This window comes from Acomys minous (assembly GCF_964271855.1).
Source record: "Acomys minous genome assembly, chromosome: 17".
Lineage (NCBI taxonomy): Eukaryota > Metazoa > Chordata > Mammalia > Rodentia > Muridae > Acomys > Acomys minous.
Window position 1 is genome coordinate 36,410,984 of NC_140500.1, and position 24,851 is coordinate 36,435,834.

The following is a 24,851-nucleotide window of genomic DNA, read 5'->3' on the forward strand; positions in this document are numbered from 1 at the left end:
TACCAGAGTCAGTGTGTGTATGTGTGTGTGTGTGTGTGTGTGTGTGTGTGCACATGCGCGCACTTGTAAGACAGATGGAGGATCAAACGCAGAGTTTCACACATGCCAAGTACACACTGTCCCAGTTAACTGTCTCTCTAGCTCATGACGTTTTTTGTTTGTTTGTTTGTTTTTTAAATGTGGATTAATTTCAACCTGTAATTTGCAGGTAATAGGAGTCACCCAAATTATTTAAGAACTATCATTGTGGGACAAATTTATTCTCTTGTTTCCCTATGAATCCCTTTTATAAAGTATGATTTTATTTCATAACACGGCCAGAGGAGACAGATGCCATTCAGCTCAGGACAAGCGCACAGACCAGGATGTAGGGAAACACAAACAACCTCTCTCCTCTGGGGCAAACTGCTGTGCTAGAAGCACCGGAATCCACCTGGTTCCGGAACAATCTAGCAGGAGACAGAAAGCCTCTATCAAGCCACAGGAGAGGATAAGGCCCTGCAACGGAGGGAGTGGTTATGAAAAATCACGGGAAAATAGACAGGGGAGGGTGGGAAAAGAACACCTTAGGAAAAACTCCTCTGAGGCCCCGGAGCTATACAATGGGGGTGTTAGGGGAAGGGAGGGAAAATATTCCTGTTTCCTGAGGCAGCTCCAAGAAATCATGAGTGGGCGTGAGAAACAAGGAAGCTTATGGATGAAAAAGAAAGAAAAGAAAAGAAAAAAGGGGGGTGGTGGGGAGTCAGAGAAGGGGAGAGCAGGATCTTTGAGAGACAGAGGAATTAAAAAAAACGCCATGGCAACAGTGCAGTCCACCTACCCCTGGCCGCCCACCTACAGCCTGATTCTTTACTGACGCATTTTGAGAACAAGCTGGTTCCTACCAGCTCAGGAAGGTGAGCAAACCCAGCGAGCTCATTAAATCCCAGCTCTGCGGCTCTTGCCTGCCTGCAGATAGTGAGCGAGGAGGACATAAATAGAAGTTATGTAACACCTCTTTGTTGATCCCTGTGCTCACCAAAAACATGCGGCATGACCTGGTTTTTCTTTAGAGTTCGCTCAGCCTACTGGCTGAGGACTCTAATGCAGTTAGGAGCCATCTTGAAGTTTACACAGAAGGATGCAGACTTCCAAGTTAAAGGAACTCACACCCAAGTTAAGAACCCTTAACTTCTCGGGCAGGTTTTTCTTTGGATATTAAAAAAGAAAAACAAAACAACAACAAACAAACTAAAACAGGTGAAAAATCTTGTCACTTCTGTTAGGAGTCTGCCCCAGTCTGCCTAGCAACCTGTGATTTCATTGCCTACCTGTCACTAGGCGTGGCCCCTGCCCAGGCGTATAAGAGAGGACAGACCCATCTACCCCTGTCTCTTAATCTCTTGCTTTCTTCCTCTTCCTTGTCTCTTATCTCTCTTCCTTGTCTCTCTCTCTCTCTCTTTGGGGGTGCCTCCCCCCTTCCTTCTCTCCTCATGCTCACATAATAAACTTCTTCATATCAGACCTATTGCCTGGCATCTTATTTTTTAATCATTACAACTTCCGCTTAGACCTTTCTGATGAAAACTGAAAGACTGGGAGTAAACTTAACACCTGGAGCAAAGCCCCAGGAGAGCGGCTCCTTGGGTTTTTGCAGGGAGATGAGTGAATGAAAAAAGAAATAAAAAGGAAAAGAAAGAAAACATGGCTGCTCCTAGGAGACGGTTTACTGTGGATAAAAAGGGAGAAGGTAGTTAGGGTAGGCAGGTACATCTGGAAGAGTCCAGAGTAGACGTGAGCAGACTGAGGGCTGTCATGTGAGGAGAGAGGGAAGGGGAGAAAAGGGGAGAGAGGTGAACCATGTGCAGCTGCCAAAGATACAAAGAGAACAGGCAACCAAAATGGTTGAGTTACATAGGGAAGAGCAGCCAGTCCCTGGACTAGTTGGGGAACTAGGGACTGAGGGATCCACACAGAACCTGAAGCCAGGTCCGCTTTGATATGTTAAAGAGGCACCTCGGCCTCAAGTCCAAGGTTGGAAACCTAACATCCAAAGAGTACTAGAGATCAGCTGGGTTCTAACTTCCTTCTAGACACAGGCAGCTGTCTGTCTGTTTTTCTTTTCCTTAACAGGCAAGACAGTAAGAATCCAGTAGACTACAAAACACACACTAGCTGATACAAACCAGCCTTGCACCGTAAAACCAGCTGGCCTTAAAACCTGGCCCAGAGGCCCAGTCCTGGGCTCACCTACACAGACTCTCTTAGGCTTCCTTCTAAGGAGCTGTGCTAACAGGATAGGCCCCTGAGCCAGAAGACTTCTTGCTTAATCTGTTGATGCCATCAGACTGTTTCAAAAACTGTTACCATGGAAACTTTTCCCTAGGTGAGCATTCTTCAAGACAAAAGTACAGGTGCTGGAGGATATAGTGCCCTCAGTCCCTGGGAGCTTTTCCTGAGAGGTAGGCATTAGTCAACTGGGGGTGGGTTGTGATGACCCCAGAGCACAGAGAGGCCACACTTTAGTGCTCCGATTCTATGTAAGTGTTTTCAATTCAGGGCTCTGGCGATCAAAATCACTCTGCTGGGCTATAATCAGCTCAGTGGCTGACTTTCAGCAAGAGATGCTGTGGCTGGCACTGTACTATGGGATTTCCTTCAACATCAGAAGCAGAGGTAGTCAAAACTAGAGCACTTAGACCAGGCAGGAGGCTGCAATCAAATGAAAGCAATTACAAACATCTTCACCACAATATTTAAAAAGGTCCAGATGATTCATATAATGACTAGGACATAAGGTGGTTGTTGTTTGCTTTTCGTTTAAGATCAAAGATCAGCAACAAGGACTCATGGTGACCATTGCACAAACCCTCAAATAACCCAGAAAAAAAGAAGTACAAGATTCAAGGCAGCCATTGACAATGCAGGACAACCTCTGGTTGTCATGAGGAGTCTTTCTCTAAGCCCACTAGCTCCCTGCCTTCTCCTTTCCTCCATTCCTGCAGAGAAGCAGGCATTCTCCCTTCTACAGTACAGAGAGTAAGGACCTGGCAGAACCCAACACATCTTCATGTGCCGACGCAGCAATGTTGCCAGGTAACAAATGTAGAAATGTACTCAGAAAGCTGTATGTGACGATACAGCAACCTCCGCTCTGCAGCTGATAACCAAGAGAGTGCTAAAACACTATGTTCTCTTAACACTTCGCTTCAGTGTGAAAATAAATTAAACGGGATACTTCCTCTTGTAAGAACAAGACAGGCATACATCTCACACATACATGCCAAACTGAGAATAGTAGAAAGGGGTTTACGACACCCATCAGAGGTCTATCCTAGCAATCCTTCTCCCTCAAGATGAAGTCCAGAAAACATCAGAAAATGTAATGACTGAACAAGAGCCTCTTCTATGGCTGGATACATTCACCTCTGGTCAGCAAAGCTATGCACGATGAGACCACAACTACAAACTGAAGAAGAGCTTATGCAGCAATATAAAACCAAGCATGCTTCCTTGTATGGCTTTGTAAGTCGACCTTTAAAACTAAATGGGTATGCCAAAGCAGCAAGCGCTTGCTTCTCAGATTAGACAAGAACTATGGCCTTCTGTCATCTTCAAAGATAAACCAGATGCTGCTATCTAGCAAGGTCACCGTCAGAGTGAATAGTGTACTGATGAACTTCCTGCCTGTGTGACCCACACACTGTGTCATAGGGAATGTAGGTGAGAGAGTTTTGAGAGAGGAAGATTTGTGTTCAAACCCTCGTCCTGACAGTTGGGGACAGTGAGTAATAGTGAGTGGGTTTACTGAACCTCAGCTCCCTCACCTGTAACTGAGGCCATCTCATTTAACTTGACGAAGAAATACTTGATGAAGGTAGAAAGTTGCTTCCCTTTCTTGTCATTTCCCTAAACATGAATATTCTTCAACCAGCTAAGGCATGGTTAGATGGGGGAATCTAGTCCATTTACCTTCTTTGCAAATGGGTAAGAACTGAGGTCCAAAAGTCTCACATATGCCAGGGAGCATATGCTCTTTAGAGGCAAGATAAAAAAACGATTGATAATAAAATCTAACTTTTCTTAAAACTGACTAAATGCACTGCTTTCACGTCACAGAGGGGAGGTCTCACAGGAGAGACTTTTCATGGACCTGGGAACCTGACACTTGCGGGGAGTGGAAGACACATGTAATACATATAAGTTAAGTTTAATCTAGCAAGTGAGTGATGCCCAAGCTGAGGGGAGGGGAAATCTTTTATGGCTGCTGCCTCTGCTATTTATGGCCAGGTTTAACAACAAAACAAAATGACCAACCACATAAGCTATTTTCTGAGGCACTAGAAGGACGGATCACCCTCCAAAGAGAGCCCAGCACCAAAATGACAGCACAGATGTCACCTGTCTTGCAAAAAGAAACAATGTCCCCAAAGGAGGCATGGGCCCACGTCAGTGTTAGAGAAGTTGGTGGAGGCTTCTCAGCACTGTGGAGAAACCAAAATTAAGACTTCTGTCAGGAAACAACATCTATACAAACACCAGCTAGCTCTGCCATTCTGCAAGAGTGTCTTAAACGCTGGGATCCTGTTTCTTCTTCAGCAAATAGTGGGGTCACAATAGCACCTTTCACATAAGACTGCCATGAAGCAAAAATTAGCTTAAGCACAAAGGGCCTTTAGCTGAGTTACTGGCTTCTGGCATTCCTTAGTTCAGCCTGTAGTTATTATTAAGAAGAAAAAAGGAAGAAATTAGCCCATGGTATATTTCTCCATTACTTTTATATATTTATATCTTTGGGCTCAGATAAACCTAATTCCTTCTTAGTCTTAAAGAAAATACTCCATTAATATGCCAATAACCAACCATTAACAAGTTATCCTGATGTTGGCAATCAGAAGGGTAAGAGGGTTAAAATAACATGGTGGCATGTAGGACCAGGGCCAGAACATCTCTTTCTTCAGGGACTATTTTCTGAGCCCCCACCATGGTGTGCATGCTAGGGAGTCAGATGGACTTTTGACCAGGGAGTTATACTCTTGAGTGCGTGGGAGAGGGAAGAAGTACAGCTCCAAAGTAGCCTACAGTAAAAGCTACTACTCATCAGCAAGAACTATGTGTCAGGCCCCATGCTGAGCTGACTACCTACCACTGATGGTCTCATCAAGTTCCTAGGAATGACCCGCAGAGTGGGATCACCAACACTGACTCATCATCCACAGGCTGAGCATGCTCTACCCAGCACACACAGGAGCTTCTCCAGGGTGCTGGGTGGGGCAAGGAGATTTGACCCTGGTCCTCTTGGGTCTTCACCCAACTCCACTTGAGGTCGGATCATATCTATCCTACATAAGGCACTACCCAGAGGTAGAGACCACTGCCTCTGCTTCAGGGCATCCAAGGAAAGTGTTCTGAATAGGAGCTATTTCAGTCAGGGCTTGGGAAGCCTTCCAGGCTAAGGGAAAGTAAGAATGTCCCATACAGAGCAAAGGCGATTCAGTACATAGCCCAGCCAGGGTGGCCGGCGTGTAGGTGCAGGGCAGAAAGAGAGGGCAGAAACCTAGGCAGTGCCTCATCTTGCAGAGCATCCAAAGATGTCACTAGTGTGCCAATGGAGTCTGCTCTCCATGGGAGGCTTTGAAGACAGGGGAAAGATGGCCAGGCTTCTCTTTGGAGGCAGAGTGGCTGTGGAAGGGCTGTCTTGCTGCTGCGTGGGATAAGCACCCAACTCAAGCTCATGCAGCCAAGGCAGGGAGGGTGTATAGAAAGGTGACTGAGAGAATGAGCTCCAAAGTTTTAGGCTTGGTTTACAGTCCTACTCCAACCCTAGCTACACGTATTATTTACTCTAGAGTGCCAGCTCCCTGTCTCAATGGAAATTGTAATTGGATGCTGGCTCAGAACTGCTGGGAGGTCAGACAGGCACAGAATTAATTTGTGACCAGTAATAGTAAAGAAAGGTAATTAACAACTTCAAGGATTCTTGCATAGGTGACAGAGGGTGGTGGCGGCGGCAATTCACGAGTGACGTCTTGGCATACAAATGGCGTGGAAGAGAAGAAAGTCAGTGGCAGCCTGACTGGAGTCACGTTAACTTAAAAGTTAACTGAGATAAAGATGCCAGAGAGGCATCTGAACAGAGACCTAGAAACCAGGAGAGAGGCAGAGACAAGAGGTATGTCTTTGGGAACTACTGGAATAAATGCTGGCTGGAAACCTTGGGAATGAATGACATCATGCAGGAAGTGTGTAAAAGGAGAGCACAGATGGGAGACAAGGTCACAACAGTTTAGGTATCTCAAAGGTAACTATGTGCCTTTAGGAATCCCTGTCTCTCCTCCGGGAAAACTTTTGTAAGAAGCACAGAAATAGCAGCCCGAGAGGCCACAAGGAAGTGACTAGCCTTAAAAATGGGATTCCCTTGGGTTTGAAGGCCCACAGATCACACGTCTGGAATCTCAGGTATCTAACTCTCAGCCACACAGACGATTCCCTGAGGACAAATGCTTTACTCACCCTGCCTTCTGGATCTAGGACAAAAGGCAGTTAGCAGGGGCAGACAGTTATAATGAGGGGAAGGGGATAATGCCTCCAGGAAGGAAAGAGTGTTCTACAAATAAGCGCAACTAGACTCCACTTCCAGAAGGAAGGAAGGAAGGTAGGCTGGGAGGGTGGGTGGGTGGATGGATGGATGGACACATAGAGAAGATACTCATTACCCTGAATTTCCTATTGTTATCTGATTAAGTGACTACAATATTTTAAGACTTATAATACTGCTCATCTGATGAATGTTGCCTAAAACCTGTTATTGCCAGTCCTGGAATACAGGCAAACTCAGGACAAAAGAGTAAAATCCATGCCTCTTTTCTTTGTGTGGCGTATTATTCAGTAATAACAATCAGGTAAGTCCAGGGCTTGGCAAATGAATTTCTGAGATACAATATGATAAAGGGTCGCAGACTTTATTCCAACTGCTCAGCTCTACCCTGCGAGTGGAAGCAGCCATGAAGAAATAAAACTTTATACAAAATGGGCAGCTGGTTAGATGTGAGCCTTGGGCCATTGCTCGCCAATCCCAAAACGTATCATAAGAAGGAGAATCTGGTGTCAGTTTGTATTCCGTGATCAGAAGTCACAAGGACAAGTGCAGACGGCACTGACCAAGAAGTAGAGGAAGAGATAGCAAAGAGGAAAGCCTGGACCTGAAGGAGATGAAATGAAACAGTGGCCCAGCTTGTAAATGAAGTATTCTCAGATACCTTTTTTAAGCTTTATTTTTTATTTTATGTGTATGGATGTTTTACTTGCTTGTATGCATGTCTGTGCACTTCCTGTGTGCAGTGATCACAGAGACCAGAAGAGGGTGTCAGATCATTTGGAACTGGAGTTATGGATGGTTATGAGTTTTCATGTGGGAGCTGGGAACCAAACCAGCCTCTGGAAGAGCCGCTGGTAGTCTTAACCGCCGAGCCATCTCTCCATTTTTACTTCTGACATTTTTATTTCCTGCTCTTTATTCATGCAGAGACTGCAAAATGTGGGCACTCCTTCAGAGATATCTGGTCTTCAGGAGGGAAGGAGATGGGAACTCTGCTCTTTGTCCTTTCTCCCCAACTACTTCAGCTTTCTTTGTGGATGGACAGAAGAGCTGACATACATAAAAGTCCCCTTCTATCTCTAGTGGGACCTTGCCGCTCAGGAAAGAACAATATTGGCTCTTCATTTCTCCAGAAGGACTATCTCATGAACTGTTTTTCTTTCTGATAACCCAGCTGTCAGTCTTGGATGAAGGCAGCTGGTGGTTCTTAACAGCTGTGTCTTGCCCTGAACTGCACCACTGAGTGCTTTTGGGCCCACACACTGCCAGGGTTGTCACCTGGGTAGACTCACTAACAAAGAGGACAGAGCTCTTAGAGCAGGAAGTTGGCTTGGTTTGATGTGTCCAAGTATGGTAACTGCGGTGTGTTTGCCACACATATGGGAGGAAGCCGAAGAAGGACATTTGGGACCCTGCTCTATCAATCTTTACGTTAGTTCTCTGACTGTCTCCCATTAAACCTAGTCTGCTGACCATCATGCCTCAGAGAAACTCAGTGTTAGGGGAACAGGAAATTGTGTGACTATGTGCACATGAGAACTCGGGTCCTCGTGCTTGTCTGGCAGCACTTTTATCCACTGAGCCATCGCTCCAGCCTGTACAGTAACTTCTTTTGAATGATGCCTTTCTATGAAACCAAGATTTAGACTAATAATCGAAAGGATCTTTGCTCAGTGACACCCTCATTCCCTGAAGAAGAACAAGAGGACTATGCACTTACATGTCAAAGGCATTAGAGGGAGGGAAGAGAAAGGCTGAGCCAGGGACAAAGAAGCAGCTGGGCTGCCCGCTGCCGTCTACTTCATCTGTCATGGCTACCAGTGTAGTAAGTGACACATCAAAGGCAATCACATTTCTTAACTCTCTACATATTCAGAATAATAAAAAATAGATAACCAGAAAGGTTTAAGTAGACTGAGTGTGATGATAAAAGAAAACAGAACATCCTACAGATCTTTCTGGGTGATAAACCACTTCACAGAAACAAACAAACAAACAAACAAACAAACAAACAAACAAACAAACAAACCTAGAGGAAGTTTGATAGAAATCAAGGCCAATAAATGAAGCCTGTCTTTAAATGACAAGAAATTTTAAGAATCAATAGAAACAAATATCCACACACCTCGAGAGTTTTATGGGAGCTGAATGCTACACAAGGCACTTCCTGTGACTCAAAAGGAGCCCTGAGAGGCAGCATCTGTCAGCAGCTTGCTCTTCAGGTGAGCAACCAGGCAGAGAAAGGTAAGAGGGCTTCACTGGAGGTCTGAAGAAAGGGCATTTCTTGGGCCAAGAACTTTCACTCTGCCTCTTTGTTTAATCTTCTAGAGAATTCCACAATGAACTTTGTTTTCTAACCCCCATTATGGAAGAGAAACTGAGTTTAAAATTCAAAGTTACTCAAGGCTGACAAGGGCAAAGCTCAGATTCCAATGTCCCACTCTAGAGGCCACAGCCCTTTGTATGGCAGGTCTCCCTCTCGAGGCTTTCTCCAAAATCTCTGAGCATTCAGGCATCAATTTTCAAAAGAGGGCCAGGTCTCAAAGGTAGACCCTGGACAAGGGTGGGCAGCTTCACTGTTCAGATCCCTTAACGTTGACAGGCAGGTACAGTCCTGGGGTGGGGGTGGGGTGTCCCCTGGAGATGTCAGACTGCCTTTATCAATTCTTAATGCTAGCAGCTGCACATAAGTCCCTCCACGCTGGGGAGAGATCTGTCCCTGACTCTGAGTTAGCTCACTTCTTTCCCAGATGGATAAAACCTGAGGTTAGAAAACACCACTTGAAAGTGACTCATTTTTAACTCCTCTGCCAAAAACAACACCCATTTACGTAACTCCCTCACACATCAGTCTTTTCCTCCTCCTCAGGGTGACTGCCCTGTCAAACTGAGGCTGATCTCCTCACAAGCTGGCCTTCCATTTGTTGCCAGAGAATAAAATCACCCTATCCACCTGCATCTCTTCTCGAGGTCAAGTGGGGGGTGGGAGGGGTTTCCCAGGCAGCCAAAGCAATGTGTTCCTCCCATACTGCGCTTTGCAATGATAGGTTCAGTGCCATAGCCAAGACCAGTGGGGGACTCATTTCTTAACCCAACCTCCCAAAGCTTGAGAGTGGTGTGGGGAAGGCTGCATCAATTAGGGAGCTCCCTCTTCTTAGCTGAACTCACAGCCCGTTTTTCTGGACTGAGTGTACCTCACATTTTCCGTCTCTAGCTGCCTACGTGCAGAAAGGAAAACTCTGACTGGGTGTGTCTAACCCAGACCTTGGCAGAGGAATAGCCGTGGGCAGCCGCTGCATGCATGAAAATCACTGCGACTGGAAGCAAGTACTCCAAGGGGGAACTTTTTTTTTTTTTTTTTTTTTAAATTATCCCTTAGTTTGCTATGGAGTGCTGTGTAGTCAGGGCAGCACATACCTCCCCAAACATCTGCATTAGAATAGGCTTCCAGACATTCTTTCTCTGCATTCCACATAAGGACAAGCCTGGTCCAGTGCAGGGAAGAGGAAGTGAAGGGAACTTTCCCCGGGTGCTGGTGGGAACATCTTAGGAGGAAGGAACACAGAAGTTGGCACGGACGTGGAGGACGGATATACAGCACCATGAGGCTTACTGAGTGCTGTGTGTGCCAGAAATTAATTCATAAGCAAATGCTTATTTTATAGTTTCCCACTTGCGACAAAACATCAAGCAGAAAGGAAATATTTCTTCTGGGGGCTGGCACTGGATCGGGGACAAAGCAGCAGGAAGCGTTCTTCAAGAAAGCCTGATCTTCCCACTGCCTGACAAGTGTGCCACCCTTTCAGAGAGCCCAAGGGCTGTGGCACCATCTCTGCATTCCTGTAAAAAGAGCTGCTTTGAAGGCTCAAGGCAGGAGGATTACCACCATTAGAGAAGCCTCGGAAAGGGGGAGACAGGGTTCCTCCAAGTCCATTATGCCATACTAGGAAACAACCTAAACTTGGCTTCTGGCATTTTTCAAGGATCCAGGTGATAACAGGTCAATGGCGGGGGTTTCAGGATGAGAGTTCTGAGCAAGCGCTCCCCTCACATTAGATCTGGTTTCCTACTAACTGGATCTTTGACAGTCTGACCAATTCAAGCCAGGATTTCTGGAGAGCTAAGGTCCTTAGTGACCTGATCCTCAAGACAGGACTGAATCTTCACACTCCACCCAAAGGGAGTGGATGTGTGTCAACACTTTCTACAGAGAAGGGATTGCACTTCCAAAGAAAAACCACACTCGATTTCAAACTAGAGCGCTATCCTTTCCTGTACTTGATAGCTTATGCCTTTGACTGACCCACACTGGGGCGCACAATCCATTATAATTGAGAATGCAGTGGTTCCCAGGGTGGCCCTAACAATAGCCTTTCTTCTCCTCTCCTGCTCTCTTCCCAATGGCAAGCTGAGCCCAGGCTCAGATGGGCATCACGGTGGTGGTGGGAGAGGGAGGCGAGCTAGCGTAGCTAGGGGTGCTCACTGCTCTTCCAGAGGACCAGAGTTTTGAACTAAGGACCCATGGCTGGTATCTCTCAAGTGCCTGTAACTACAGCTCTGGAGGATCCAGTGCCCTCCTCTGGACTCCTACTGTACCTACAGACAGGTACTGCTTTTAAGTGTTCACACAAATTAAAATTAAAATAAATCTTAAGGGGGAAAAGGATGGGCAGCTTCTACTTCTATTTCTTTGAGCACTTCTCACAGAACCCAGCCACCATGTTGTAGGAAGCCCCACCCACATGGAGAACCAGTATACTCCAGCTCTAGCTGAGAACCAACTGCCACGCCCAAGTGACCACGCTAATGACTCTAGTCCAAGCCCTCCTGATGAGTATAGTCCCAGCCAAGACCACATGTGGCGAAAGAGCTGCTGAGCTGAGCTTCAGCCCACAGAAGCATGTGACAGGTATCAAGTGACTCTCGGGATCTGAAGGGGTTACTCAGTGATGGATAGCAAACATGGACGGCATGGGAGGTTTAACTCTGTAGCTCTGACCATCACTTCCTCCAGCTTTTCTGTATCTTACAGTAAGATAGATAGGCCCTGTGTGCACACCTCAAGCGGGGAACTGGAGTATTAAATAAGATACTGTGAACGAAAGAGTAAAACACCAAGAAAACTAAACTGGATGCTAGCTAGCTGTAGCCCTTCTTCCTAGGCCAATAGTTTTCACTGCTCTTAATTTTGAAAATTGTCCCATGCTATAAAACTGGCTCTCTTGGTATTCAGTTGGATAAATTTCCACACACATATAAAATTGTGTGACTCCCAGCAAAAGCAGAATACAAAACACTTCCACACCCCAAATACTCCCCTGTGCTCCTACACTTGACCAAATTCTCCTGTCACCCCTGACCCTGAGCCTTGTCCTTCCAAAGAACCAGATATATAAAACTTACGGTATGTCATAATCTAAGTACTGATTTTTCTTATACAGCCTAATATGTGTGAGATGGACCTGAGTTCCTGACTTATCACCAGCTTAGCCAATTTTCATTGCTGAGTTCCTGCTATGTGGGGATACTATGACTGACTTGCCCGATAATTAGTATTTTTGATAATTATTTTCACAATGTAAAGATGACTTCAGAAATGTATTCCCTGTAGAAAAAACTAAATAACTAATGTTGCTTAAAACAAGCAAGCAAACCAACAAACAAATATCTTGATTCATAGCTGCAAGGGATCCCAGAGTTCCTGCCTGTTTCTTACTTGATGGACAGAGGAACAGCAGCCAAAAGACAGATGTTAGAACCCTACACAATGATGGATTTGAAAGATGCTTTCATTTTGCATCTCAATGTAAAGAAGGTAGAAGGATCTGAGAGGAGAGCCACGGCACATTAAGCGTAAGTCTAAAACACATAGCCCTGCCCACTTCCCTTCATCGTCCTTCCTACAGCCCATCACCAGCGAAAAGAAAGCTCAGGAAACCCATCTGGCCACAGAATACTGTCCTTTCCTGAGAACAAGCACGTCACACTGAACAGGAAGTGGTAATGGGTAGTGAGTTCCAGTTAGGATGACCCTGTCTTTCATGGATCACGGCGTTTACTTCAACAATCATTAATACCTGCCGCCTTAGTCTTAACCAACGGCAGACTCGCCTCCCAGCTGGTCATGTTCTACTTTGAACCAGCTTCTCTCCAGCAAAACCAAACTTTGAATCACCCTCCCCGGGGCTTTAGGGTTCCTGTCCTCAGCTGGCCTCAGACATGACCCTAGTTCTACATCATTTTCTACAGAGAAAGGAGAAAACTGGGGCAAAGTGGGGATCTCTCCAGTCAACCTCATACTAGAAGAACACTTCCTGGAACCACAGGCCCGATACCATGTAGTGGGTCAGACTGGGCCCGATACCATGTAGTGGGTCAGACTGGGCCCCTGAAAGTCACAGAGGAGGGCAAGGCAGAGGGAGCATCAGCAGGAGCCTGAAGGCTATGTCCTCATACACTGGCAAGAGCCTACAGGTTATCCATACCCAAACCCTCACACATCAACATCCTGGGTCCCTGTAGAGGGAGAGGAAGAACGTGCTTCTATCCCACGAGTGGCTGACCAGGACTCATGGCAGCATCTCCAGCCAAAGCATGTGAGTCACAAGTGTGTGAAAACATAGAACTAATGTTCCTAACTACTGAGTAAGATAAAGAACTGGAAGGACAAACGGCTTCTGTCTGCCTCGCCATCACTGTCAGGGAGCATGCTGTGAAAAACAGGGCATCATGCCAGAACCCCAGATTCCACCTCAGCAGTGAGCCTTGGAGCTGGCAGCCTGAGCCCTGTGAGCCGCCCCACGCTTCCTTATTCCCTCATCAGTAGTGGCTTAGAGGACAGGAAGCCTCCAGAGACAGCAGGGACTTCTGCCCTCCCCTCTCCTACATCCAGTTAGCTAGCGTGGACTCAAGTGCCTGTGAGAAAAGGCCTGGACTCAGCAGACAGTGTCGGCTTCACCCACCACTGGTCTACCCCTCCTCGCTCTTGCATCAGGGTCCCAACAAGGCTCTCTCTTAACCTCCCCACCCCTCTCTCTTTTATCACTTGGTAAAATACACCTAGTGTAAGTGTATGGCCCAGTGTGTAACCATGTACACAAACATGTAACTGCCATCTACACAAATACACAGATTTTTTTTTTTTTTTTTAGCACTCAAGAGGCTTCCTTGTGCCCCCTTAAAAGTTCCCTCCCAAGCTACTACTGCTATCAGAGTCATGGGGAGGTAGAGCTATGTAATCTTTAAAATAAATAAATCTCATTGTGCACCATTAAAGTATACAATATGGTATTGTGAGGTATGTATAGACAATAAATAACTTACTACAGGAAAGCAAATCCACCCATCCACCCGTAGCTTTACACACATATTTATTTTTGTTTCTGTGGCAACAGCAGAAAAAAAAATCTCAGTTTACATAGACCTCATACACACTGCAGTTCCATTACCTATACCAATCTTCGAGCTGTACAGTAGGACACTAGAATTGTCAATTCTACGTATTTGCTACTTAGCAAATTTGTGTCATTGCCCCCACCCCTCTCAGTGCCGAGGACGGAACCCAGAGTCTTGTGTTCTACCACTGAGCCACATTCCTAGCATCTGTTTTTTCCTGAGACAGGTATCTTAACCTTAAACTTGCTATGTAGGAGAGGTTGGCCTTGAATTCACCATCCTCCTCACTTCCCAAGTATTGGCATTACAGCAAATTGATTTTTTGAGATAGAGTCTCTGTCTATATGTAGCCCTGGCTAGCTTGGAACTCACTGTATAGAACAGGCTGGCCTTGAACTCACAGAGATTAACCTGCCTCTGTCTCCCGAGTGCTGGGATTAAAGGTGTGCACCACAATGCCCAGCCAGCAAATTAATTTTGAATTATTGTCTATTTCTGATCTTGCTTCCTTCAGTTTATCTGTCCTCTAAAGATAGATTTAAATCTTAAATTACAGTCTTGAGACTCCTTAGAGGGCTACATTGCTTCTCATATAAATCCCAACTCTCAAGCAGGTCCTCAACCCTAGCCTGCACAGTGCTCCTCAGGCTTGAAGACCTAATCCCTGTTCATACCCCAGTGTCCTCATGTTGCAGGTCTCACATTTGCCTTGTAATCCTATGCCCATCCTTCAAAGCATAGATCACCAAAAAAATTTATCAAACTCTTTAATACCTATACTGATCTATCATCCATCCATCCATCATCTATCTATTATCTATCCATCTCTATCAATCATCTATTTATCTATCTATACATCTATCTATCTATTGATCAATCTATGCATCAATCATCTAGAGACAGAGATAGAGATATTTCCGTATATACCTTTATCAGCAAGTGGTTTTCACAGCATAACTCTTTTTTTTTTTTTAACTGGGAAGCCATATGCTCTGTTCTTGACATGTAGCTTCCTGTATGGATGTACATGCCTCCTGCATCTTTGCTATACATTCCATTTTTTTTGAGAATGACCTCAGAAATTTTTAGATGTCTTCAATAAGTAAAGTTTTTTATAAAAACATGGTGTGGTGGCTTGGCATGTAGCTCAGTTGGTAGAGCACTTGCCTGGACAACAAATCTTGTCACAGGAGACCCAAGACCAGGAGCATTTTAGCACTCTTACCATCGCAACGCAGGGGCCTGACGCTGGGAATGCAGCAGTTGAGGGAAGTGTATCCCAACAAGGGAAAGGACACACAAGTCCAGCCGTTCTCACACCCAGATAAAAGTAAACAGCAGTCTCGATATGTCATGAGTCATGTGCGCATGTGACGACTCAGACAAGTAATAGACTTTGCCATTGGCACGAGTGAACAACTCACTGCCACAAATCTCTGTGTGCAATAAGGAACTTCCAAGTGTGTGTTGGGCCAAGTAGGGATTGGAGGGCAGGAGGAGGGGCCCCTGCAGTGGGTTATGCAAGGCGCAGGGTTCCAGGCTGGAAGAATGAGCAGAGGCTGAAGTCTAACCTGTGCTGTGTTTGCTAAGCCAAGTGTCCTAGCCCGGGCCACATCTGTCCTCAGGGAGAAACACCCTTTTCTGATGTAAGAGGATCTGAGACTCCAATAGTACAAGTTCTGAGTTTAGATGTAAGGCCAAGGTCAGGTCAAATACAGACATACAGGCAAACCTTCCATTACACGAATTAATCTGAATGAAATGTGGATCAAAACACGTGTGCACGTGTTCACAGGTGTGCTGATCCATGAAAGCCTCATTCAGTAGGCTCACAATGAGAGAAAACCTCAGGGAGAATGGGATTTTAAAAAGACTTAAAGGCTTCAAAACTCAGGGGGCAAAGGCAAGAGGATAATTAGAAGTTCGAGGCCAACAGGTCTACATAGTGAATTCCAGGTCAGCCTACTCTAGGGAGAGATATGTCTCATAAACACACAGTTTTCGAAATGAAAAGCATAATTTTAAATGGCATTTCCAGTCCAGTGTGGTATCAAAGGTGTAACTATAATCCAGATACTAGGGAAGCTGAGGCAAAAGAACTGCCTGAAGCCAGGAGGTCAGGGTAAGCCTGGACAAAACAGCAAGATCCTATCAGAAAATAAGTAAATAAATAGCCACTTATATGTAAAAGTTGTGTGTGTGTGTGTGTGTGTGTGTGTGTGTGTGTGTGTGTGTGTGTGTACATATATATATATATATTAAACAGAGAACCCAGGTTCAGATCCTAGAACTCACAGATGGTGCCTTACAAGTACCTGCAACTCCAGTTGAAGGAGTTCTATTGCCCTCTTTTGGCCTCTGTGGGCACCTGCATACATATTATGCACATAAACTCATGTAGGTGCACACCCAACATAAAGTAAGCTTTAAAAAAAAAAAGATCTCTTGAAGGACATTTGCCAAAATTAATGTTGTTTAAATATTATTTTTAATAATAACATATTAATATTTAAATATTATTAAACTACATATCATGCTCAGCCAACAAAAAATAATTTATTCATCTTTGACTAACCTAGCCTGAATCTCTTTTCTCTATTAATCATTTGCTTTCATTGAAATTTCAGATTAAAGGTAGTTTTATACTTAAAAGTACTTAGATCTTCTAAACAGCACAGAGTCTGAACACTCTTCTGCACGTCTAATGATGAGAGCATCTATATTCCTGAGTAAAGAAAGAATATAAACAGACTTTAACCATCCATTTGACACACATGCCATAGCTACCCCATTTTTCAAACACACCTTATACTTTTTGAAACTATATTTGAAAAGACAGAATAGTCACGAACTCGCTGACAGGAGACCATGTCTCAGCCTGGGGACCCGGCTCTCAGAATCAGGGTGTGGCACCAGATGCCACACCATCTTCCTACCTGGATGGTAGTGTTGCCTCCTTCCAGAAGTGCAATGGCCAGGAGAATGCTTTCATGGAACACTCGGTCACTGGACGCATTCATTATGAGGTCGATGACCAGATTGGAAGCTCCCTCCTTGTCGAGGTGACACTGAACCTCAGCCAGGCTCATCTCACCCCTGCTCGTGGGGCTGGACCCAGGACTGCCCCCTGGAAAGGCAGAACAGTACTCTTATTAAGGACGTTGAAAACAGCATTTTTGCATATTCACTAAGCGCCATCATTTAATGTTTTAAATAGTTGTGTTATTTCCTTTAGCCCTCTCAACAAGCTCACAGCAAAATGCAGATTATTAACTGAGAGGTGACGATGCTTGCCTAAGGACACCTAACCTTGCAAGTGGCAAACATGGTACTGAATTCAGGTGACAAGATGATGGGAAAAATGATACATTTTCACCACGTGATCAAAGCCATTCAGCCAATACGGTCTTTTAAAACACATCAACTTGGGACATAATTACTAAGAAATGGCTTAGGTCAAATCAAAAGGAAACATCTCTTAGACTCCTCCTTGAAAAATGTCACCTAAAGCAATCACCACTAGCTGTCTTTCTGGCAAACTCATTCTGTCACATCATTCATTCATTGATTCAACAAATACTACGGCAGTGCTTGATGTGAGGACAAGAGCTAGAGATGGTGGGAAGGAGTGAACAAAGCTCTTCGGACAAGGTGAACACAGCTAAGAGGGCAGGGACTACGCCACTCAGTGGGATTCTTTCTGATCCTTTTTGCAAAGTTCCTATTTAAGAACATGACTCCAATTGTTATTAGCAATAACTGAAACAATAAAACAGAAAAACACACTGATTGGTTTCAGAATCCACAACACCATGTACCTCTCCTTCCCAACGAAGCTCAGCACAACTGCTACTCTCAAAGCACCTGTGATGCCCGTGTAAGGCCTGCCACAGCTGTAAGGCCTGCCACAGTTGTAAGTCCTGCCACAGCTGTAAGTCCTGCCACAGCTGTAAGGCCTGCCACAGTTGTAAGGCCTGCCACAGCTGTAAGGCCTGCCACAGCTGTAAGGCCTGCCACAGCTGTAAGGCAGGCCACACCGATACATCCCCCCATCACCACACCTCACAACTTTGTCATGTAAAAACCCACCTCAGCAAACAAAGCGAAACAGCTTCGAGCTGAGGCATGAGGAATGCTTCTTTCTGCGAGAATCATGGGATACTTGGGGTTTGACGAGCTGACTTTCATCTCTGAGATGGTCAAGAACTACATACATAACCACTGGAGCTGCAAAGTGCTATGAACTGGACGGCCTTCAAGGTTTTATTGCAGGAAAGCCAAACACCCTCCCCAGAAGCTGCTGGGTAAGTACATTAAATACTAGGACTCCAGGGGGAAAAAAATAGGTGTATTTTATTTGACAGGAATGAGGGCTTTTCCTGTATTTACCTACCTGTGCCATATGAGCGCCTTGTGCCCTTAGATGTTTGAAGAGGGGATTGGGAAGTAAACCTGGGCCCTCTGCAGGTGCAACAAGTGCTCTTAGGTACAGAGCCATCTCTGTAGCCCAAACACCATGATTTTTATGTTTTGCATGAACTTTCTAGGGCTCTGAACCTCCTCCACAAGCACAAGTCCAGGACTGCATCTCAGCAACTCGTTTTGTGTCTGGAACACTGAGGTACTGGGTTCCCACCAAAACCCCAACAATGAAAGATCTGACATGCACTTTTACCTATCACTGTACCTAAAATGACATACACCACTTTTAACAGTTTGTTTTAAGAGGTTCTGGTTTTTCTTTTCTTTTTTTCCACTTCCCATGAGAGCCTGGGGGTACATGCCATCTAGGCATCAAAATTCATATATAGTTTGAAATAAGCTTTCATTTTTCTGTTAAACTGTGTTAAAATAGTAATTGTAATGCAAATGGGTAACTTAAAGAGTTTTGGAAAACCTCTCATGGCATTCAGTAGGCACATAATACATGCTCAAATTCACCATTTTGGCTACCATTGTCTTCATCAGTTTATAGGCAAGCACAAGTCCTAATGAGCACAGGACACTGAACTCTAGCTTCCACAGCATCTGAATACCACCAAGACGGTCACTGCATGGGAGAGTGCAAAGATATATGCAAAACATACATGCATGAAATGTTATCTTATAGGGAAACATGTTCATGCAGCAAAGTGATGGTTGGCCAAAGGCAAAAGAAGTTACGAAAGAAAGAAAGAAAGAAAGAAAGAAAGAAAGAAAGAAAGAAAGAAAGAAAGACAAAAAAAACTTAAAAAAAGAAAAAAGAAAAATATTCCAATACAAATACATCTAGGTCTCAATTTGTCAAGCAGACAGCTTCTTGTGACATGCCCAGTTCCCACATGATGCTCATTAACATAGCACAAAGCCTACCTCCTCCTGCAGGCTTACTGGGTCCTCCTGGTGATAGTGGGCCATTGCCAAAGCTGGTAAGGCTCTCTCTTCTTCCCGAAGGTCTGATGTTTCCATAGTAACGGTTGACCAAAATTTGCCTGAGTGCCTCACCCTTAATTCAAACAGGGTAATGAAATCAGATGTCAAATTTAAAGCATAATTGAGTGATTAATATTTAGCTCGGAAAAATAAAGCCACACACACACACACACGCACGCAAACATACATACACAAACACACACACATGGCTACTCAGGTATATTTAAAAGCATTTAAAAAACTTTGAAGTCAATGTAAAATATTTTCTCATGGAACAGAATGTTTATTTTTATTTCAAAAAATTGGTGGCAATCTAGACTATTAATTCTGAAATACCCTCTCACATGATGATAAAGACAGAACAGTCATTCTGAAGGGCAATTAACAGCAACAAAAACAAATGAAAAGCCCTTTGGGTTAAGCTGATAAAATTTGGGCAAACTGCAAATTTTACAGGTCAGCTTCCACATAGCAGTATAAAAATGTTTACTCAAGGCACAGAGTTTATTCCTGAGGAGCTTAAAAAGAAGAAACTTTTGAGGCAGTGTCTAGCACAGGGCTGGCCTTACACTCACTATGGAGCCAAGGGTCATCTTGAATTCTCAGTCCTTCTATTTCCTATGTGCTGGGACTAAAGATTTACAGCACGATGCCTGGCCCAAGAAAAGATATTACAGTAAAGGTTAAAGTTGATATGATGGCTGACAGCAAGCCTTTCTTACAAAGATGGCTGATGGGGCCAAATGGTGAAGACAAAACAGGAAATAGGTAGCAGTTCTCAACCTGCGGGTTGTGGCCCCTCTGGGTGCTGAGTGATGCTTTCACAGGGGTTGCCTAAGACCATCGGAAGGCACAGATATGTACATTATGATTCATAACAGTAGCAAAAATTACAGTTATGAAGTAGCAATGAAAATAACTTTATGGTTGGGAGTCACCACAAATTGAGGAACTGTATTAATGGGTTGAAGCATTAGGAAGGTTGGGGACCACTGGTTAAGTGGGAGATTTCAAACTCCCACTGATCAAAAATAAGCATGATGGATGAAACACCATAACTGCCTTAAAATGCCACGAATAGAAGAGAAATAAGAAAGAGAGGGAAAGAGGAAGGAATGAGCATGACAGCCGGTAGCTGACGCTGACTTAGAGACTTAAGATAAGCTCCACACACTCTTCCCAGTCCTTTAATAGGCTTTTCAAGTTTTTCCTAATGAAAAGCTTTAAAAATATAAACATCAATGAAATCCTAGAGAGTGGACACAATAGCCCTTTCTTACAACTCTGACAGGAGCAATCTGATTTGCTCTCCCATACACAGAGAAGCAGAGCTTATTCTCAGCTCTAGCACCTTCCCCATCCCAATCCTAAGGGAGTCCTGGACCAGCAAGTGCTTCATACAGTGGGGATGGGGGTCCTCTGGGCTGTTTCCCAGGGCAAAGCAGTAAGGCCTGGAGTTCCTCCAGGGCAGCAAACGAGAGGAAAGTGGGAAGTCTAGCAGAAGGAGGCGCTGAGAACTTGCAGGTCTCTAAAACAGAGTCAGGAGTTGTGGAGACCTGCAGCTGAAGCATGAGTCAGTAGAACTGAAAGTGACTTGCTAAGAAGTGCTGAGAATAGGTCTGAAGACTTTGGGGTGGGGGGTGTTTGTGAAACAAGCTGGGAGAAAACAGACGGGAGGGGGCAAGGGAAGCAGGCAACCAGGGAGGAAAGGCAGAGAGCCGGGACTCTGACAACTGTGAAAGTCTATGAAGCACCAGGGCTTTGTTAATTTATGTTGGTAGCAGAGCTCACAAGGACACACATGGGTAAAGAAAGCCAACAAGAGGGGAAGGTGCTGGGAGCCTGGTACTGATTTTTAAATGAATGTGCTGGAAAGGAGGAAAAACCCAAAACCCCAAAGTTCCCTTTTCCGTTTTCCCCACAAATGGGAAAACATTTTCTTCTGCCAGCTTATGAAACTCATTTCCCACCTGGACCAACACAAAGTCCATAATGCCAAGGCTGTTTCTAGCGAGGATGTCACTTGCAATGTTTAAAGCACTGTTAAAATTAAATGCTTGCCAGGGAGAAAAATGGTCCAGGACAAGGTTGTTTCATGGATCAGAAAATCCCATCTCCACATAGAGATGTCAAGTGTGACTGTGTTCTATCCCAGGGACTTGGACGAGCATATCAGTATTCCCCAAAGTGGTCACTGGGAAACTGGGCACTTCAAAGCTGACTCCAGGGAAAGGCACATTTGAAAGAAATGTCCAAGAAGGACGACAAAGAAAGAAATAGGAAAGATGGGTTACCTCTGTGTTGAATGAGAGGTTAAATATAATCCCTGCTTAAAAATAGCTGGATGCAAGTATTCTACTTAACTTGAGTAAGAGCCTGGGGGAAGGCAGGTCTTTAGCAAAGGCTCAGAAGCCTCTAACTAGATCCCTTCATAGCTGTGAAGAGACCTAAGACCCGCCACCATGCTGTCAGCCCATCTATGTCGCCATCAAGAGAAGAGTTGGGAAGACAGCTGAGCTGGGTGGTCAAATCAAAAGATGAGTGCCAGGAGCCAGTCGGCCAATGTACGTGCCTGAGCTTTTATACCACAATTCTACTCTGGACCAGGGGACTCAGGCAGGCTTTCACCACCCAGGGGTTGTTCTCTTTCCAGTGCTTAGTTTTGAGAGGAAACAGCAACACTGGGGTCTGTTTGCGATCAAGCAGGTAGGAGGTGAAGAAGGGAACATGTGGGCTCTGCACAGGAAGTCTGTGTTTATGCAGCCCGGATGCCCAAGTGATACAGAGGGACTGCACATTTGCATTCTGTCTCTCTTCAACAGAAAAACCCTAGCAGTTACCATAGCAACAGATGCATCAAATGGTACATTTTCCCCCATAAGAGAATATCATGAGATGTGATCATTATTGGGGGAGGGTTCAGAACACATTCCACCCACAAACTTTCCCAATCTTATTATAAGGTTTGTGGTATATATTCATCTCACCATCAGTGAGTGAGTGAGTGTGTGTGTGTGTGTGTGTGTGTGTGTGTGTGTGTGTGTGCTCACACACACACACCACAGAACAATTTAAACATTCAGAAAGAATAGAACAGGTAGGAATTGTTATGGCTTATTCTTAAATAATAAATTAAAGTTGCTTTGTTTTGCAGAGACTAAAGACAGGATTTTAGACAAGAGGGGACAGGGAGAGGACGTGAATAAGCATTATTAAAAGTTATGCAAATCTCTGGTGTTTTTCTGAGCCATTGATATAATTTAGGAAAAGTTAAAATCTTCAGAGAAAAGCCTTCCTAATCATCTTGATATAAATTGCTCAACAGTGCTAAGCTGCTCGTTATGTACCAGGCTACAGCATCTGACTGCAAAGGAGAAAACAGTGACTTCCCCAGCACCGTCACCTCAGCTCTGGCACTGAGCTGGGGAAACATATTTTTCTCTTCCCTCCTCACTGCAGTTTCTGCACCTAGAGCATGAACACAAATATCAGATGTCTGTCTTCAGGTAACACATTCTACACATAGTAAGAATTACCTAAGACTGAGAAAATGAAAAGTCAAAGAAAGTTTCACTTATACCAAGTGTCGTGTTAAGATAGTGACAACTGGCATGTATCAGTCCTGAGCTCCTGTCTTGCTGATCTCTCAGACGAATGGCTACCCAGGAGTCAAAGCATCACTTGCAAAGGAGATGGAGGTGGCTTTTTGGGTCCCAGGTTCCAGCCACTCAAAAGAGTTCATGCTTTAGGCAAGATCACCTCTTAGACCCCGAGTCTCTCAGATCTTAGTACTTACACAAGCACATGACCTAAAAACAAAACAAAAAAACCAGCCCCCCCCCCCCCGCCCCTTCTTCCTAACCTTGCTGGCTATGAAATCAATTCAGCATTGCAAACTGTAAGGTAGCTACACTGTGAAATCCTTTCTTAAACATGTCAGCCACTGGCTTACTACTTCATGTGCATGGCTTAGTGCTCCTGCGCAGGGAGAAAGACGAGTATCACTCCCATTATACAGTGGGAGAAACCAGGGTACGGAGACGTGAAATAACTTACAAACCTCACAGCTAGTACCTAGCAAAAGAGGGCTGTATTTATTTCTAATACCAATGGTTTTTGTTTTGTTTTGCTTTTGTTTGTTTTTGATACTAAGTCCCTTAAGAAGCTTAGGGCATGAGAGATGGCTGGGTATCTACCTTTTCTGGAATCTTCTAAGATATAGGACAATTCTTCACTAGCTGACAAAACCCAGAAAAGATGTGAATGTGATGCAACCCTAGTCAATGAGCTGCAGCAGATACAGGCTGTTAGAAGGGCATTTTGATCTAAATTTGCCCCAAATGCAAACTTCCTAGGACTATTCCTTAGCTGGAGAACTCACAAAAACTTATTTCTCTACCAAGGTAAGAAAATAGGACAAAATCTGAGAGACAGCAGGACAAGACAGGGCCTTAGGAATGTGAACAGAACATAGGTGCCTCACCAATTTGTCTCAGGAATAAACTCTCTATGACACAAGTGACTACAACACCATGTCAGTCTTCACTAAGACTGTTTATTTTCTAACCTTGTGACCTTGGGCAATACGCTAAACACCTGGGTTTCAACTTTCTAACCTGTGCCATGGGGATGAAGTCTCTGCATATGCTTTGTTAAAGAGTGACACTTGGACATTAATGTAAGTCTGACACAGTACTGAGTAAGTTCTCAGAAAACGGAGGTACCCAGCTATCTTTCAGAAATGTGTAATATGAAAAGAAAATCAATGCTGGCCACCCCCACCCCACCTGTCCTTCCTTCCTATCTATCTATCCATCCATCCATCTTTCTAGAAAAATCTTTAGCAATAGCCAGTATTGTAAGAAAGTATCAATCCTTTGTCCTAGGTAGCATTCCTCTTCTAGGAATCTATTCAAAGACAGTCATTTATTTATTTCCTTCTTAAAGGACAAAAATTTTTTACAGATTCCTAATTTGGGGAGCTTTATGTGACATACTAGTGCTAAAAGACTTACTTATGCTTGCCCCCAAAGGCTGGGAAGTAACACTAAATAACCAAAGCAAACTATGAAGGCTGTGCACCCACAACAATCCAATATGCGAATGTGCATGTGTTTGTTGAGATACATGCTCCAACATGTAAAAAACTGGCTGAAGGGAAAAGGAGGAAGTTAGCTCTCTCACAGCTGGGCCATGCATTATGTTCACTGGCATTGTGCTTGAATGTTCACTGTGAGCTGGCTATAAGGCCCACTAGTCACTACAGAAGCACAAAGCCCCCCTTTCACCTATTTAAGAACTGTCCCAGAGAAGGAGGGTGGGAAATGCTTACTTGGTTAGTACTTGGAGCTTGGCTGTGTACGGTTCTGTTCAGGTAGTAACAGATAGAACTGCCAGTGAGTTTCCCTCTATACAAGGGGACAAGTGGTCCAAAAGCCAGTTCACATTTGAACAATATCAACACCAA

At 44.5% G+C, this 24,851-nt stretch overlaps 1 protein-coding gene across 15 annotated transcripts in view; it reads right to left on the minus strand.

Annotated features, from left to right (window-relative positions):
• The window catches only part of ITPR1 (inositol 1,4,5-trisphosphate receptor type 1), a 357,780-nt gene that overhangs the window by 89,745 nt on the left and 243,184 nt on the right, over window positions 1-24,851 (minus strand). For all 15 annotated transcript variants that reach the window (XM_084765480.1, XM_084765471.1, XM_084765479.1 and 12 more), the window contains 2 exons: window positions 19,325-19,457; window positions 16,909-17,099 (listed from right to left, as the gene is read on the minus strand). In XM_084765480.1, coding sequence (XP_084621606.1) covers window positions 16,909-17,099; window positions 19,325-19,457 — 324 coding nt within the window. The remainder of the gene's footprint in view (window positions 1-16,908; window positions 17,100-19,324; window positions 19,458-24,851) is intronic.